We start from the raw sequence: 16,406 nt of genomic DNA, 5'->3' as shown, positions 1-16,406 counted from the left end.
TGATTTAAAAGGGTTGATTTAATCAAATAGTTTGGATTTAGACAAACACACGAGCCAAACAAAATCCAACAAACCATTTAGCTTTTAACTCCCTTTTTTGTTGCTGCTTTTTCACTGTTTTTTTTCCAAGTAAAAAGTTCTTCATATGAAATATCAAATTTCTTTTTAAAGGACATGACTCATTATACACACAACTTATAAAAAAACATAAACAACGCAAGATTAAACCAACGACAAAATCAGAGCAGATAAATTTACAAGCATGGAAAATGCCTGGACAGTGAGTGTGCATGCTTGATTCACTGTTTTGGAAAAGCTCACTTTATTTGGATGCAGCTAATGCTCCACTCCAACAAAGAGTTAGTTTCATACATTTAATCTGTATGTTCTTATCGTAATATAAATGCTTACAGTTAATCAGCCTTGAAAAGAACACAAACCAGTCCTCTAAAACTTTTTTTTTTTTTTAACACACTATACTGACATTTTAGTGAGGATCCAAATTAAGTATAGTCATGAAAACCTGTCAGAGATACAGATAGTCATTACAAATGAGAGTTTAGGCTGTATGGCAAAAATACAGAGCAAAACACTTTTGTATCACATCCAAAAGTTTTAAAATTTGCTCAACTATGTAAGGATTAAGGAACTATGGATCCTTAACTTTGTTCAACAGCCCAACTTTTACATTCTGTCACACAGAGGTGATGCAGTTAACTGTAATATTGGGTGCAAAATTTGAGAGAACACTGTATATAAAGAAAATCATGTTTGTGGCACTGTGGTGCATAACTAAGTGTGGTCTGACACATATACAGGCACAGGTGTAAATACTTAGAAAATAGGATCATGGCAGATGTTGATTATTAGATTTCTTCTTGCAGATGGAGTTACTCAACTTTAAATGCAGAGCTTTGTTCATCAACATCTGACAACTAGAGGACAGAAGGTCTCCCAAGCTAGTTTGTAAATGAACTTTAATGAAACCTTAATAAAACCTTAAAAATCACTGGAGAATCAAGCTCAAATAGTTGACAAAAAGTCTTTACTGTATATACAAAGAAGGAATGGTGTGCTTTTCTGTAGGGATCCATCTCTTCCTGTAGCTGAGCTAAACATACCTCTTCTGTCCACATTTACATATGTAATGATGGCATGGGCATGATGAAAAGGTAGCAGCATTGTTTTGGGCTGGACAACAAACTTTCAAAACATGTTCTCACCTGCTTAAGAAAGGTGAAATTAGCAACATAGCTAACTGACATATGGATGTTGTTATGGTTTATATTTTGGCTTTACTTCTGCTATAGGCAAAATTATATCCCTACTCATGTCATCGCTTTCCACCTTAACATACTTCTTTCTGTTGCTTGTAAAACCATGGTTTGTTCAACACATGGCAGGCCTGAGACACAAAGGAGTCCCCATCCCTAAAACTCAACTCAACTCAACATTTGGTGTACTTTTTGTGGACATACTAGTTCTGCTAACCTGACTGACAGAAATATGCTTCTTTAACCCTGGGAAGCATTTCACCAGCAGCTGTCTGAAGTAGCTCTGGAACTTTTTACCAACAAATGTATAGAAGATGGGACTGATGCAGAAGTAAATGTAGGCAATGTCACGCGTGACTTGAAGTGCATAACCCCTCCTCTTTAATTCCTCACAGAGCGGGACTTCAGGTATTAGTTGTACAACATTGAATGGGGTCCAGCATATAAAAAACAACAGGACAATGACAAATATCAGCCTGACTGTCTTGAACTTGGTAACTACCTTGGATGATATGACAGTGATAGCAATCCTAACATAGCAGTACACAATAACAATCAGAGGAAAGAGCAAGAAAAGGAAAAGTTGAAGGTAAAATCCAGATGCTCTTAGCTTGTCATCAATAGACGTTGTGTTACCAGGATGTTCCTGACAGAATGTTTTGTTGGTCATATGATGAGTAAAAGTTTTGTGGAGAATCATCTGTGGGATGCACGCCAGACCACTGACCAGCCACACCACAGCACAGGAGAGTAGTGCATAGCGTTGATTCCTCACCTGTGACGCATGCAAGCAGTAAACAACGCCAAGGTATCGGTCGAAGGTCAGGAGAGTTAGAAACAGAACAGAACTGTAGAAGCCCAGGTAGTAGACACTGCCTACAATCTTGCACATTACTTCGCCAAAGATCCAGTAGGAGAGCTGCTTGTAGACTCCCAAGAAGGGAAGACTGCTCATGAAGATCAGGGAGGACACCACTAGGTTCAGCAGCAAGATGTTGGTCACAGTGGTCAGCTTCTCAAACCTAAGAAGTAGCCATTTAAACCGTTAAATGTAGAAAAACAGAGACTATGGGTCACACAAGCATTTTTGACAGTAATATTTCAAAATAATTTCCAAACTGTGGATTGGTTGGTGGCAGTGAAGTAAATCTGAACATCTTTAGCATCAATTTTAGTGAAGTGTTACAACTAGATAAACTGCTTTTAAATCTGCTGATTGACGGGTCATATTGTAGAGTCCTGAAATAGAGGAAGTTCACTCATTCAACGTTACACAATTCTCTCAGTTCAGTTTTTTGTTTTTGTGGTGAGCGAGCTAGCTTCTTGTACTGCCTGTAATTGCCTAATATTTTACCTTGATGCCACTGCATAACCTCCAGGAAAATGACATGCAATCAGGCATTTATTTAAATTGTCGAGGCGATCTTTAACTTTGTTTCCAGGACTGGTTTGCATAGAGATTCAAAGTTTACAAGAGATTTTGTTTCAAACCATGAAGGGTGTTTGAACATTTCAGTGTATTACTGCCTGTTATTGATAATGTAAGTTGAAAATGCATAAAATGAATCTGCCTGAGATTGCCACCCAGATATATAGTAGTCTGTGTGGGAATCTAGTGCCAACAAGTTAGTATTTCAATTTGACCAGTACTTCATTTTTTGACCAAACACCTTAAAACTAATGACACTCCCATCATCCTCAGCTGTTCTTTGTGTTCAATGCTAAATAGCACATGTTAGCAATGTAAATTAAGGTGGTGTTGTGTTCAATGCTAAATAGCACATGTTAGCAATGTAAATTAAGGTGGTGACCATGGTAAACATTATACTTGCTTAACATCAGCATATAAGCAATGTGCTAGCATGGCACTTGGTTAGCACTTAACCTCAACTAAAGTGAATTCATCCAGACAAAGGTTATGTTACTGCTAAGGATACACAATATTATCCGCACGTCATCAGTATCGGCCGATAAAAGCTCTAAAATGAAATATCGGCATCAGCCATTTCTGCCAATTATGAGAGGTAGATTTGTTGCCATCTCCTCCGCTGCCTGATTGTGCTTCCCTCCTCAGACTGTTTCACCCTGACAGTCCCAGTACTTCCTCCGCAGGCTCCACTTCACCAAAGCTGCCCGTCAGACTGGCTGCTTCTTCCCACTTTAACTTGAATAACAAACCGGGGCTCAGTGCTCTGGTTGGATCCACATGCAGAACCGGGGCTAACATTAGCTGGGAGGCTAGCAGAGGCTAGCCAGCTGTGCTTCCCTCCGGCCATGCTGCGGCTAATGCCCCACTAGCCTCTCAGCTAACGTTAGCCCCGGCTCTCCATGTGTATCCAACCAGAGCACCCAGGTTAAAATGGGAGGAAGCAGTGAATCTGACAAGCAGCTTGAGTGAAGTGGTGTTGGTTTGGAATTAATAGAATGTATTAAAAAAGCTTTGAATATACACACTATACACAACCAGTCCACTGCAGCAACCAATCAGCTGCTATCAGCTGAATTTATGTGGGCACTGAAGACAATGGACTCACATCATTCATACAGCTTGTGTGCTAACACAGGTGAGCTTTTCAGAGCTATGTTTACTGACAGCGGAATAGCAGCCAAATTTAGTTGTGGGGAAACAAAGTGTGCGTACGTCGCCACATTTGGAACTGCACCCTACTTCAAATCACTTGTCATCAGAAAGGTGTCCAGACAGGCTGGTTACTTAATCATGTTCGACAAAAGCCTGAACAAAGCTCTCCAACTCAAACAGATGGCCCTGCACATCCAGATTTGGGATGGAAGGCAGGTGAAAATCTGGTATGTAGGCTCGGAGTTTCCAGGGAGAATTTAGGAAATCGGAGAGGGAATGCAAAATATGCTCTCCGACACCGGAAATGAAGAACCTTGTACAGCTATCAATGGACAGGCCTAATGTAAATTGTAAAGTGTTCAATTTACTTCAGTCTGAACTTGTCCAAGTCAACAAATCTCTGCTGAATGTCGAGTTGTGCAGATTGCACACTCTCCATAATTGATTCTGGGATGGATGCAGGGCAATAAAAAAAAATACAAGCTAGTATTTTCAACATGTTTCAAAATAGCCACCACTCCTTTGAGAGCATACAGATCTTTCAAACAAATAACCAAATGCTACAATATTTGAATACTCAAGAAAGCAAATCATTAAATAAGTTACAGATAACATTTAATTATTTTGAGACAAACATAACCGGATACTCAATTACTGCATTCCCAATTTAAAGTATTAATGAGAACGTTGAATGTTTAATTCTCAATGAATTTATTTTTGCCTTTAAGTACTGTGCTTCACATTAAGTGTAGGATTCCCTTCCTTAAATAAGGAATCAATAAAATAAACAAATAAACTTGTTTGTTTAATCCTGGTAAGCACAGTGCTAACTACCTCACAGGTAAAATATACACCAAATGACTGAAATTGCACCATTTGTCTGGTACAGGAGCATCACAAGATAAACAGCAGTCAGTGCTTCAGGTCATTCCCATAGAGAGTCTGTTCAAGTAATGTCTGGAGAGATGGGCTATGTTCCTCTTTATTTACAACAATTAACTATGGTATTTAAAAATAAACTTAACCGTGCCTATTAAGTGGGCATTGTCATTCTTTTTTAGTTTCTCATCAGTTTGCTTTTCAATGACCAACAGACTTGTTTTCTTTCCTTTGGTTGAACAACAGAGACTGTTGGACTTTGCGATGAAGGCAAGTTTGCTAGTAGTCTTCATCTTGTTCATACACTCATCTGCCACTTCAGAATGTAGGGGAACAAACACCCCTCCTTTTCTTATGCCAATTTCTGTAAGAGCCCAGAGAAGGTCTGGGCTCAATCAACGATAACCTCGAACCTCAAGGATATAGATGTCTATTCAACTTCGGTCTGGAAATGCCTTCAAAGGTAAACTGAGAATCCTTTCTCCACATTAAGGTGTCAATTTTGACTCTTCACAGAGCCATCCCCTCTCATTCTACCTCCAGAGACCCCCACCAACTGTGTGGGATAAATTCCAAGTGAAACTTATGACACAAACTAAAAAATTGCTACATTTTTTTTATCAATTCGTCTCAGGAAACACTGGATTAAGGGACTTTTTAAAGAGACTGTCTTCCCACAATTTAACCTCATCAGCCTGTTTTGATGAGTTGGGACAATCAAATTCTCTTTCTCTCCTTCTAACCATGCCTACACACACACACACACACACACACACACACACACACACACACACACACACACACACACACACACACACTTATCCTCCTCTCTTTGTTTTTCACTCTAGTGTGACTTCAGATGCATGTTGTAAATTAAGAGAAGGCTTGGCTTGAGTTTCTGTGTTCCTTAAAGCCAGAAGTCTGATTCAATGTTAACTAAATATATAACCATCTTGTAATCTATGGATTATTAGTCACAAAGTAAATGGTCTCACTCTGAATTCTCTGTGATAAAGTATAGTTGAGATGCACATATTTAGATGAATTAGTCACACAGTACATGTACCAGCAGTGCCACCCAGTGGTTACATTTTTATATCGCTTTGAACACTGAAGAAGAGGTCTCTGCAAATACTGTATAATGTTTCCTGATGATGATATTCACTAAATTGCTATTAAACTCTGTATAACTTTTAGTTAGTTAATATTAGGAGTAAGTTTGTTAAATAATTATAGGATGTTTTAATTAAGCTGGACTGATGATCGTTAACTTTTGTATGAGAACATGTTTTTAGAAGTATAGTCAAATATTGCATTTTAATTTTATTGTGTAACCTAATCAGAGGATTCAACTCAGGTATTGTGATAGTGATTACATTATGTGTGTCTCTGAACATTTGAGTAACATACTGAACTATGCAATTCATGTTTAAATGTGAATTACCATGATGAAACGTGTAAGATTTAATTTAAATTTAATCTCTTGTAATCAACTCAGAGAGATCACATGTTTTCTCTCAGAGAATATCTGTCTCCACCCAAAAATTCGCCCCTACTAGCATGTCGGCCTCTGCCCAGGGCTCTTTTTCATTTGCTTTTTACTTTTGTATCTCCAAGAGACTCACATCATGTCCCTAAAGACCTGCAATTTTAACTTTCTCCGTACTTTTTCTTTCATATCATGTGATCCCTTAGGTTAACTTTCTTTTCTTTTAAGCTATGTGCAGTATTGCAACTTCAGTGAAACAAACTTTATGTTGAAATTCTTTTGTGCTTAATATCTTGAAATATAGTTTCGTTCTGGCGGGCAAGATTATTTTTTGAGTTATTTAGTAACAAAGTCAGTATAGTCAGTCAGAGACTTCAATTAAAACAACACGCTCCCTACGGATCAAGATATCCTCAACGCTGTGCTACCAGAAGACAACCATATCAGATCAGTCTTCATCTAACAGTTCAACCCTGTGGTGATTTGGCAAATCACCTGAAGAATTCGTTACAACAACACTGTGTCTTAAGGCTCCCGCAACTCTCACTAGCAGAAACTCTGCTGGGACACCCTGCTGGGAACTCCACTGCAGAACAGCTGATTCCTGATGCTGCAGACAATAGCTGAGTAACCAGCTGAGTCATCTGAGGACAATCATTGCACAGTGGGCTAAACAACACTTCTCTTGCCCTCCACCTACTTCTATGATTAAGAGTTGGTGTCGTTTGAGTTGAACTCTCCAGTTTTTTTCTTAGAGAAGTTGGTTAGTTAAACTCACTCAGCCATAAAATAAATCTCTGGTAATTACGCTATTATTCATTCACATTTAAACACGAACCATTCATAACTCCTAATACGCCATTTAGAACATATTGCACTCATTTTGGTTGATTATTGATTTATCTGTTTGCAGTTATACCTCATTTATTTACTTGTTAACCATTTTAGTTCATTAAATATAAATTTATCAGCATGTTGTTGTCTGTGGCTTCCATTTAAAGCAGAGAATTAGATCCTTGTATCATTAACACACAATGTCAGATGTGAGATTGATAAAATTGTTTCTGTGTTTCTTCCCGGTACAGTTAAATTAGGCTAATAACGGGAAGTGGTGCCCCTGATCAAATGAGGAGTTTTTATTAATAAATGTAGATGTTCCTACAAGAACCTCTCAAATATTTTACTTGCACATATATATGGCAAGCCTACCCCAAACACTCCACTGTCATACCTGGCTCTTTTTATTGATCATCATCACATTGGGGTTATTGAGCTATTTGCTTACTATTATCTTTTTTTCTTTCTAAGCTTTTGTGCATCATATGTGATTTTCTATCATTTACAGAGGTTAATGCATCAAGAACCAATAATGATACTGATTTCATTTCATTCCAGTTCTGCCGGTGGTTGAAAAAGCTGCACTGAAACTGTTCGGAAGAATGTTAAACTGAACCATCACTGATTTCAACTAAGCTTTGTGACCAAAGAAATGAGGCCAATTTAGAGATTTCATTTGTAATCTCTGAGCTATGAATGGTCCGATAGAAATAGAAATAGAAATAGAAATGGACATCAGAAATATGTTCACAGTTGCTTGCTCACAAAGGTAGAGAGAGAGCAGTGGTGTAGACAGAGACAGAGTAGAGGAATTCTTAGGGGTCTTGGAGAGAAGAACTTTACCTACTGAATAACTACAATATTCCTCTCTCAGTGGGCACAAGAATAAGAAGCTCCTAACATGACTTCATTGTCTGATACTCCCCCAGTTTGTCTTTTTTTCTGTCAACCTGATGACATCTCAAATCCACCTGTCCCCCCACTGGTCTAAAACCAGTGCCCCAACCTGTTATGTACTCTGTCTATTCTGCCTCCCACATATCTTACAACATTGATAAAATCATCTATCAACATTTATTATCTAACGTCATTTTACTCTGTTACCAATTTATTATGTATTGTAGTATGTATTAATACAACAGCCCTACATTATACCTTCATGAAGGTTATTGAGGTATTGATTGAACTTCATGGTCATTTTTGAGGTTGTAGTTTGTGTTGCTGCTAAATTTTATAGCATTGTACCTGGGGCTGTTCAGATATTCTGTCTACCTAATTTACATCAGTGATTTTAGGAAATGGCTAAAATGGTGATTCACTTGCATTAAAAATACTAAATTGTAAAAACATACATCAAAAATGCATGTAAACATTATGTATCAAACTTTAACTTAATTGATGAGAATAATACTTTTATCTATATTCTGTATTTCTTAAAGTTATAATCTTTATGATTTTAATGAAATCAAACCCCATTTTTAATGCTGTTTTTGACCTGCATTTTTGAACAACAGCCATTCATTGCATTTACATTTAGTAACCTGTCTATAAAGTAGTTTTAATTGTCAGTGGCAGGGTCCACATTTGCGTACTTGAGTCAAACTGCCAACACATACACAAGTAACTATAATCCAGCACTACTGTTTTTAATTTTATCTCATTGGTATCAGCCTCACTGTTCACTCTCCTAACAGTGTATCAGAGCTGTAGCAGTTGATCTTCTGTTGTATGTTTAACAAAGTAGTTGCTTCCCTAGTGTTTGCTGCCCGCAGAATTCTGGGATATGTAGTATTAAATCACAATTGATGCTAAATTGTAAGGATTACATCTTTAATTTACTCCTTGTGGACTTTTTCAATTATCTTGTAATTCACAGGTAATTATAATAAGGGTTGTGTGTATTTTACAAGTTTACAAATTGTACATTTGCTACCTCTAATTGCTTTAAACTACTAAACCAATAATTTGTTTGAATTTGAGAGTTTTGTTTGTCTACTCACCGATGGATGATGACCAGGACCAGCCCGTTGCCAAAGAGACTGAAGAGAAACATGAAGTAGTAAATGGTGGACAGTTGAGCTCCCAGTAAGTTGTCACTGTCCCGAATACATGGTCCAACCGGCTTCTCATCCTTATCGTAATAAGGATAGTTATAATCAGAAGTTGTTGATTCCATCTTCTCCTCAAATGTTAGCAGGGAAATCTGTCAGAAACACAACACATGCAACGATGCGGTCAGTATGAAATTAAAATTCTAAATATTATCAAACTTTTGAAAATGTATTGTAGCGGCTGTGGCTCAGGAGGTAGAGCAGGTTTTCCACTAATCGAAAGATCGGCGGTTCGATTCCTGGCTCCTCCAGTCCACATGCCGATGTGTCCTTGGGAAAGATACTTAACCCTAAATTGCTCCAGATGACTGTGCCATCAGTGTATGAATGTGTGTGAATGGTTAGTTTCCTCTGATGGGCAGGTTGGGACCTTGCATGGTAGCCCCTGTACCAATTCAGCGTATGAATGTGTGTGAATGGGTGAATGTGATTCGTAGTGTAAAAAGCACTTTGAGTGGTCGGAAGACTAGACAGGCACTATACAAGTACAGTCCATTTACCATTTTATTAAGAGCTATTAAATTCTGTGTGCATGCCTCTGTAAAGCATGCAAATAAGGAGAACTAGAAAACAATCCCTTTAAATGAGATCCCCCAAGGAGCTCAAATCAGATGTTTGTGGGAATGAGGATCAGGGTGAGCTGAGCTGACTTACCGCCTGGCCAGTAGAGGAGCTTCTCCTTGTTGTCTGACTCTGAGGACCAGAACTGTCTGACTCACAACTCAGCTGAAGTTACTCCATATAAGTCAGCCAGCAAGGGGGAGGACGTACCAGAAAAATGTATGTGTGTGTGTGTGTGTGTGTGTGTGTATTCATTTTTCTATCCTTATTGGGATCGTTTGAGGTATAAACACTGACCTTATTGGGACGAGTAGTCCTCATGGGGACCAAAGCCCAGTCCTAATTTGGCAAAATGTCATTTCTGAGGTCCTGCTTAAGGTTAGGGGAAGGTGTGAATCGAGGTTAGGTTAAGGTTAGGATTAGGCATGAATTGGTCAGGTTTAGGGTTAGAGTTCGGCTGTACAAAATGGATAGAGTCTATGCAAGGTCCTAACAAGGATAGCTGCACAAACTTCTGTCAAGTCGCAAACATTCTTTTCACATTCCTTTCTCACATTCAGTAGTGAAAAGATGTGCCCTCCCCAGCTTCTGCTTACATTTCACACATAATTGTTTCCAAAGAAGTTTCTGTAAGAAATGAGACATGTAGTATACTGTAATTACAGTTATATTTTCTGATGTGTCAGTTGCAGTCAGCTTAAAGTCCCCCCAAAAATGTGTTTTTGCTTATTGATCCTTCACTTAAATTTTTATGCTACAATGTGTAGAATGATGTAAAGGAAGAGTTTGGCACTAAAAGACTGTTGAAAGGGGAAAGTTTAAATCTGAGTTCAAAACTAGGAGCATGATTTATGACATCACAACCAGTTGGGAGCCAATCATGGTCTAGTATGCAGCTTATACAAATGTGATGTGGAAACCTGAAGGCTCTAGTGCACATACACTGAGAATGGACAATGAACAATATTTGCATATTCATAAATCCTGGATTTTTAATGAAGGAGAATGACAAGATATAGTTTTAAGAATTTTAATGAGATAACTGAACTGGTTTTGTGGGGAAAACCATACCAGACAGATTCTTATATTTCAAGCAGAGTATTTTTTATATGTCTTAAAACATGTCTGGGAGGGATCCATAAATATCTAGGTGTCATTTTGCATTCTCAACTTAAGTGTGATGCCCATTGTGACGGGGCGCCCGTGAACGCTCCGTCATGCCCTAACCGGCGTGCGTTTCTCTCTCTCTTGGCCAGAGAGAGAGCGCCGGTGCCGGGAGTGCACAGCGCGCAGCGCTCCCACTGTTCCTGCGGAGCCATGCTCCAGTTAAAACTGTTCCTTGCAGGCCCGCACTTGTGTCCCGCCGTCCTGCACTCCAACAAACTTTTCCCCACTGTCCGAACTTTTTTCTTCACGCTAGGCGTTCGAGGGTGCACACTCGGTGCTGACGCGACACACACACACACACACACACACACACACACACACACACACACACACATACACTTACCTGCTGCTGCTGCCTCTGGTTGCCTCCGGGCATGGGCCAAACTGAGGCACTTCCTGGACACACTATAAATAGCGCTTGGTGGCGTGCTTAAGAGGGCCATGTGACCGTGGACTATACCATCAACATCGTATGGACTGATATTTTATGGTTTATTTTGGTTTGGGGGTATTTGGCCATAGCCATATGAAGGGCGATTAGTGCCATTTTTCCTTTATGCGAAATATATCATTGATTTTTGAATTTATGTTTGTTGTGATGTCAAATTTGAACGTAGGATACTATAATTTGTTAATTGGTTTGCCCGGGGGAGGGGCTAAGAATATATAAGGGGGAGCTCTGCTCATTTTTTTTTGGTTGGGTTTTTGGTCGTGGCTAAGTAACAATGTGGGTGACGAGCTGCCAGTAGGAAACCTGTCGTGTAAATATTTTTTTTGTTGTTGTTAGGGTCTTTCCACTCTTGTTTGGGGAACTTGGTGTGAATAAAAAAGGAAAACGGACTGGACTGCGCTCACATAAGCAAGAAGTGGCTCATGACGAAGCGGCAGATGAGGGAGCCTGGGCCACAGAGGAGGAGGACGGAGGGGGAGCTGCTGCTCCAGCCCTGCAGGCAGCTCCGGGAGCTCCAAGTGCCGGAGAGGAGCTGCTGGCCGTCATGAGAACCTTCCTGGAGGGACAGCAGAGAAGAGAGGAGGGGTTTCTGGCAGGGCTCAGAGGACTACAGGCTTCGATGCCAACCCTGCAACAAGGACAGCCGGTGGCAGAGCAGAGGCCGGTAGCACCTAGCCCAGCATCAGCCAGAGCCACATCGCCATCTGAGGAGTCGAAAATGAGCCTAAGGCTGGACTTACCGACACCAGCCCCTCGGCCACGCCGCAGTTCACCTATGGAGGGATCAAGGGACAGGGTGAGCAGCGGAGCGGAATCCCCTAGGCCTGATAGAAGACCCTATGGCGACCCCAAGATCCCACAGTACCTGGCAGGAGAGGACATTGAAAATTACCTGCTTCGCTTCGAGCGCATTGCTAGAACATGGAGCTGGCCAGAGTGTGAGTGGGCATGTCGCCTGGTGCCTCTACTCACCGGAAAGGCTCTGGAGGCCTACACGGCTATGGACGAGGAGAGGGCCCACTCTTACCCGGACCTGAAGACGGCGCTCCTGACCAAGTTTGACATCTCGCCGGAGACGTATCGTCAGCTGTTCCGGTCCATGGCGTTGCCATGCGGGGAGAACCCTTCAGAGACCTACCACCGCTTAAAGGGTCTCTACCGACGATGGATTCGTCCGGTGCAGCACACAAAGGAGCAGATCAGTGAGCAGATCATTTTGGAGCAGCTTCTACGTGTCATCCCTACAGACATCCGCACCTCTGTGAAGGAGCACGAGCCCACAGATGGACTAGCTGCGGCCAAGCTAGCGCAACAGTACATCAACGCACGAAGGGGAGGCCCAGCTTCATACCAAGGTGGTCCCGGTCGTCAGCCTTCTTCCCAGCCCAGACCAGCAGCCAGAGCCAACCCACCTCTGCCAGGAGAACGCCACCCTGCACCCAGCCAGCACAGTTCCAGTAAGGAGCTCATCTGCTTTTACTGTCAGCAGACAGGCCACAAAGCTTCTCTATGCCCCATCAGAAAAGCTAAACTGAGTGGTGCATGCTACACTCCCCGCGCTGAGGATGGAAGAGCTGTGGGAAGGCGGCAGCGTGTTCAAGACATTACCATTAATGGTGAACCTGTGACTGCTCTGGTTGACTCGGATAGCTTTCTGACGCTGGTCCGTAGGAATTTAGTGCCAACAGGCATTGTGGACTATAGCAGACAGGAGGACATTTTGTGCGTGCACGGGGACAGCCATTCCTACCCTACTGCTGATCTGACTGTGGTGGTGGATGAGCAACCCTATTTGATGACTGTGGGGGTGGTGGAAAAGCTGCCTGTAGCTGCCATACTGGGATGGGACTTACCGGTGCTACTTGATGTGCTGCTGGATGTGGAGGCCAAAGACAGTGACGGGGTTAAGGGCTTGTCCGGTCAGGTGATCACCCGCGCCCAGGCCAGAGCGGGGGTGACGTCCGACCCATGGCAGACAAAGGGACCAGATCCAGAACCCTTTTCAACCCTGGACAGCAGTTTGTTTGAGGGGGGCACAAAGGGCCCGAGGAAGTCTTGCCGCCAGCGGCGTTTTGAAAAGGAGCTTAAAACCAGGCAGCCAGACTGTAAAGAGGGACTAACAAAGGACATATGGAAGGTGCCTGGGGACATGTGGGCCTTGCAAAGGGAGGATGGGACTCTTAAGACATTGTTCACCAAAGCAGTTGGGGGGCTGGATATGGCAAAGGAGGGAAAAGAATGCTTTGTCATTGACAACGATGTCCTGTATGCACTGGCTGACGGGGTCAAGCGTCTCGTGGTTCCTGGGTCATGTCGACCAATGATAATGCACCTGGCACACACCTTGCCTTGGGCTGGTCATCTTGGTCGCAACAAAACCTATCTGCGCCTAGCCTCCAGATTCTATTGGCCCTCCATGTATACAGATGTCCAAACTTTCTGCAGAACCTGTCCCACCTGCCAGAAAACCTGCTATGTCCGCCAATCAGACTGTGCCTACCTCCAGCCTCTGCCCATTATCGCCACCACTTTTAGGCATATAGCCATGGACATTGTTGGCCCCTTGGTGCGAAGCAGTAGAGGGCATCAGTACATTCTGGTGGTCTGTGATTATGCCACAAGGTTTCCTGAGGCCTTTCCCTTGTGCACTGTCACTGCCCCTGCTGTGCTGCGGTGTCTTGTCCAGCTGTTCTCCAGGGTTGGTGTTCCGGACGAGATCATAACAGACCAGGCGACAAACTTCACCTCCAGACTCCAGCAGCTCTTCCATCAACAGTTGGGCATTGCAGCAATAAAGACCACCCCATACCACTCGCAGACTGATGGGTTGGTCGAACGGTTCAACCAAACCCTGAAGAAGATGCTGCAGAAGTTCGTCGCCGACACCGGATGGGACTGGGACCAGTGGTTGCCCTTCCTGCTGTTTGCCTACTGGGAAGTCCCTCAAGCTTCCACTGGTTTCTCCCCATTTGAGCTACTGTACGGCTGGGATGTCCAGGGGCCACTGGACCTGCTGCTAAAGACCTGGGAGGCTCCTGCAACCAGCGCCAGTGATCGTAGTGTGGTCCAGTTTGTGTTGGAGATGAGAGACCGGCTGGCAAAGTACCGAGACGAGGCTGAGGTCAACCTACGTGAGGCCCGGCAGATCCAGAAGGCATGGTATGACCGACAGGCCAGGCACAGAGAGTTTCAGCCTGGACAGAAGGTCCTGCTCCTCCTGCCATCCTCCAACAGCAAATTACTGGCTAAGTGGCAGGGCCCATACACAGTCCTCAGGAAGATGGGCCCTGTGACCTACGAGATCCACCACCCGGACAAGAAAAAGGCAAAGTAGATCTACCACGTCAACCTATTGAAGGAGTGGAAGGAGGCTCCAGTTCAGTTCCTGTGGCATCCCTGTTGGTGACAGAGGTGGGCAGCAAAGGGGAGGAGGAGTCTACCCTAGCTGACCTCAACCAGTCTGCTGAACCTGCTCTCGACCATCTCTCTGTCAGCCAGTGCAGCCAGCTGAGCCAGGTGTTCCAGCGAGTCTCCAAGCTGTTTGCTGCTAACCCAGGGAAGACTTGCCTGGTGGAGCACGTCATCCGCCTGAAAGACAGGGGGCCGGTTCGCCAGAGGTCCTATCGAGTGCCGCAACACCTGGTGGCAAAGCTCCTGAAGGAGGTGGAGGAGATGCAGTGTCTGGGGGTAATCGAGCCATCGCAATCTGAGTGGTGCAGCCCGGTAGTCATCGTGGTGAAGAAGGACGGCTCACTCCGCATCTGCATCGACTTCAGGAAGCTCAACGCAATGTCGGAGTTCGATGCCTACCCAATGCCCCGGATAGACGACCTACTGGAGAAGATTGGCCGGGCCAGGTTCATCACCACCCTGGACCTCTGCAAGGGCTACTGGCAGGTACCCCTAGAAGCATCCAGTCGCCCCTACACTGCTTTCCAGACACCGGCCGGCCTCTTCCAGTTCACCGTGATGCCCTGAGGCCTCCATGGTGCACCTGCCACTTTCCAGAGACTGATGGACCGCGTCCTGCAGGGTTGCGAGGACTGCAGTGCTGCTTACCTGGATGATGTGGTCATCTTCAGTGACACCTGGGAGCAGCACCTGTGTCATCTGGAGCGAGTCCTCGGCCAGATCCAGCAGGCGGGTCTGACACTGAATCCTGCCAAGTGTCAGTGGGCCAAGGAGGAGGCTAAGTACCTGGGCTACCGGCTGGGACGAGGCGAGGTCCGACCACAGGTGGACAAGGTCGAGGCCATCCGCGGCTGCCCACGCCCACGCACGAAGAAGGAGGTGAGGTCCTTCTTGGGCTTGGCTGGCTGGTACAGGAGATTTGTCCCGCAGTTCGCCACCATTGCTGCTCCTCTGACAGCTAAGGACCAGAGGAACCCGGTCGCCTGGAATGAGGACTGCAAGACCGCATTCCAAACCCTCAAGGCCTGCTTGTGCTCTTCTCCAGTGCTGAGGAGTCCCGACTTCAGCCAGCGGTTCTTGGTCCAGACTGATGCTTCTGCCGTGGGACTGGGGGCAGTCCTGGCCCAGGGTGATCCTGGGGAAGAACAACCGGTGCTGTACCTGAGCCGCAAGCTGCTGCCCCATGAAAACAGGTACTCCACTGTGGAGAAGGAGGGCCTGGCCATAAAATGGGCCCTGGAGAGTCTGAGATACTACCTGCTGGGGAGGGAATTTGACTTGGAGACCGACCATTGCGCTCTGACCTGGATGAACTCCATGAAAGATCATAACAGCCGTCTCACTCGCTGGTACCTCTCCCTCCAGCCTTTCCAGTTCCAGATCAGACATCGAGCTGGCAAGACCAATGTTGTGGCAGATTATCTCTCCAGGTTGCCGCACATCGCCAACCTAGGGGAGGAGGGGGATAATGTGACGGGCGCCCGTGAACGCTCTGTCATGCCCTAACCAGCGTGCGTTTCTCTCTCTCTTGGCCGGAGAGAGAGCGCCGGTGCCGGGAGTGCACAGCGCAGCACTCCCACTGTTCCTGCGGAGCCATGCTCCAGTTAAAACTGTTCCTTGCAGGCCCGCACTTGTGTCCCGCCGT

General features: G+C 44.2%; 2 protein-coding genes across 4 annotated transcripts in view; one reads left to right on the top strand and one right to left on the bottom strand.

Moving 5' to 3' along the window:
- Positions 1-16,406, bottom strand: part of LOC137172899 (C-C chemokine receptor type 1-like) — a 40,561-nt gene continuing 24,155 nt past the window's right edge. The window contains exons 1-3 of one of the 3 annotated variants that reach the window (XM_067577492.1): positions 11,243-11,314; positions 9,061-9,263; positions 1-2,296 (exon numbers count right to left, since the gene is read on the bottom strand). In XM_067577492.1, coding sequence (XP_067433593.1) covers positions 1,438-2,296; positions 9,061-9,263; positions 11,243-11,275 — 1,095 coding nt within the window. In that variant the 5' untranslated portion in view covers positions 11,276-11,314 and the 3' untranslated portion in view covers positions 1-1,437. Of the gene's footprint in view, positions 2,297-9,060; positions 9,264-9,825; positions 9,891-11,242; positions 11,315-16,406 lie in introns of those variants that run through there. The other 2 variants (XM_067577495.1, XM_067577494.1) reach the window with 2 other exon arrangements.
- Positions 11,425-14,751, top strand: LOC137172898 (uncharacterized). The gene has a single exon (XM_067577491.1). It carries the CDS (start codon positions 11,895-11,897, stop codon positions 14,682-14,684), a length of 2,790 nt encoding a protein of 929 aa, XP_067433592.1. The 5' UTR covers positions 11,425-11,894; the 3' UTR covers positions 14,685-14,751.

Source organism: Thunnus thynnus, chromosome 21 (genome assembly GCF_963924715.1).
Source record: "Thunnus thynnus chromosome 21, fThuThy2.1, whole genome shotgun sequence".
Lineage (NCBI taxonomy): Eukaryota > Metazoa > Chordata > Actinopteri > Scombriformes > Scombridae > Thunnus > Thunnus thynnus.
This window is presented reverse-complemented; position numbering and strand designations above follow the sequence as displayed.

Coding starts and splice junctions, on each gene's coding strand:
- LOC137172898 (XM_067577491.1), top strand. CDS start 11,895: ATGAGAACCTTCCTGGAGGGACAGCAGAGAAGAGAGGAGGGGTTTCTG.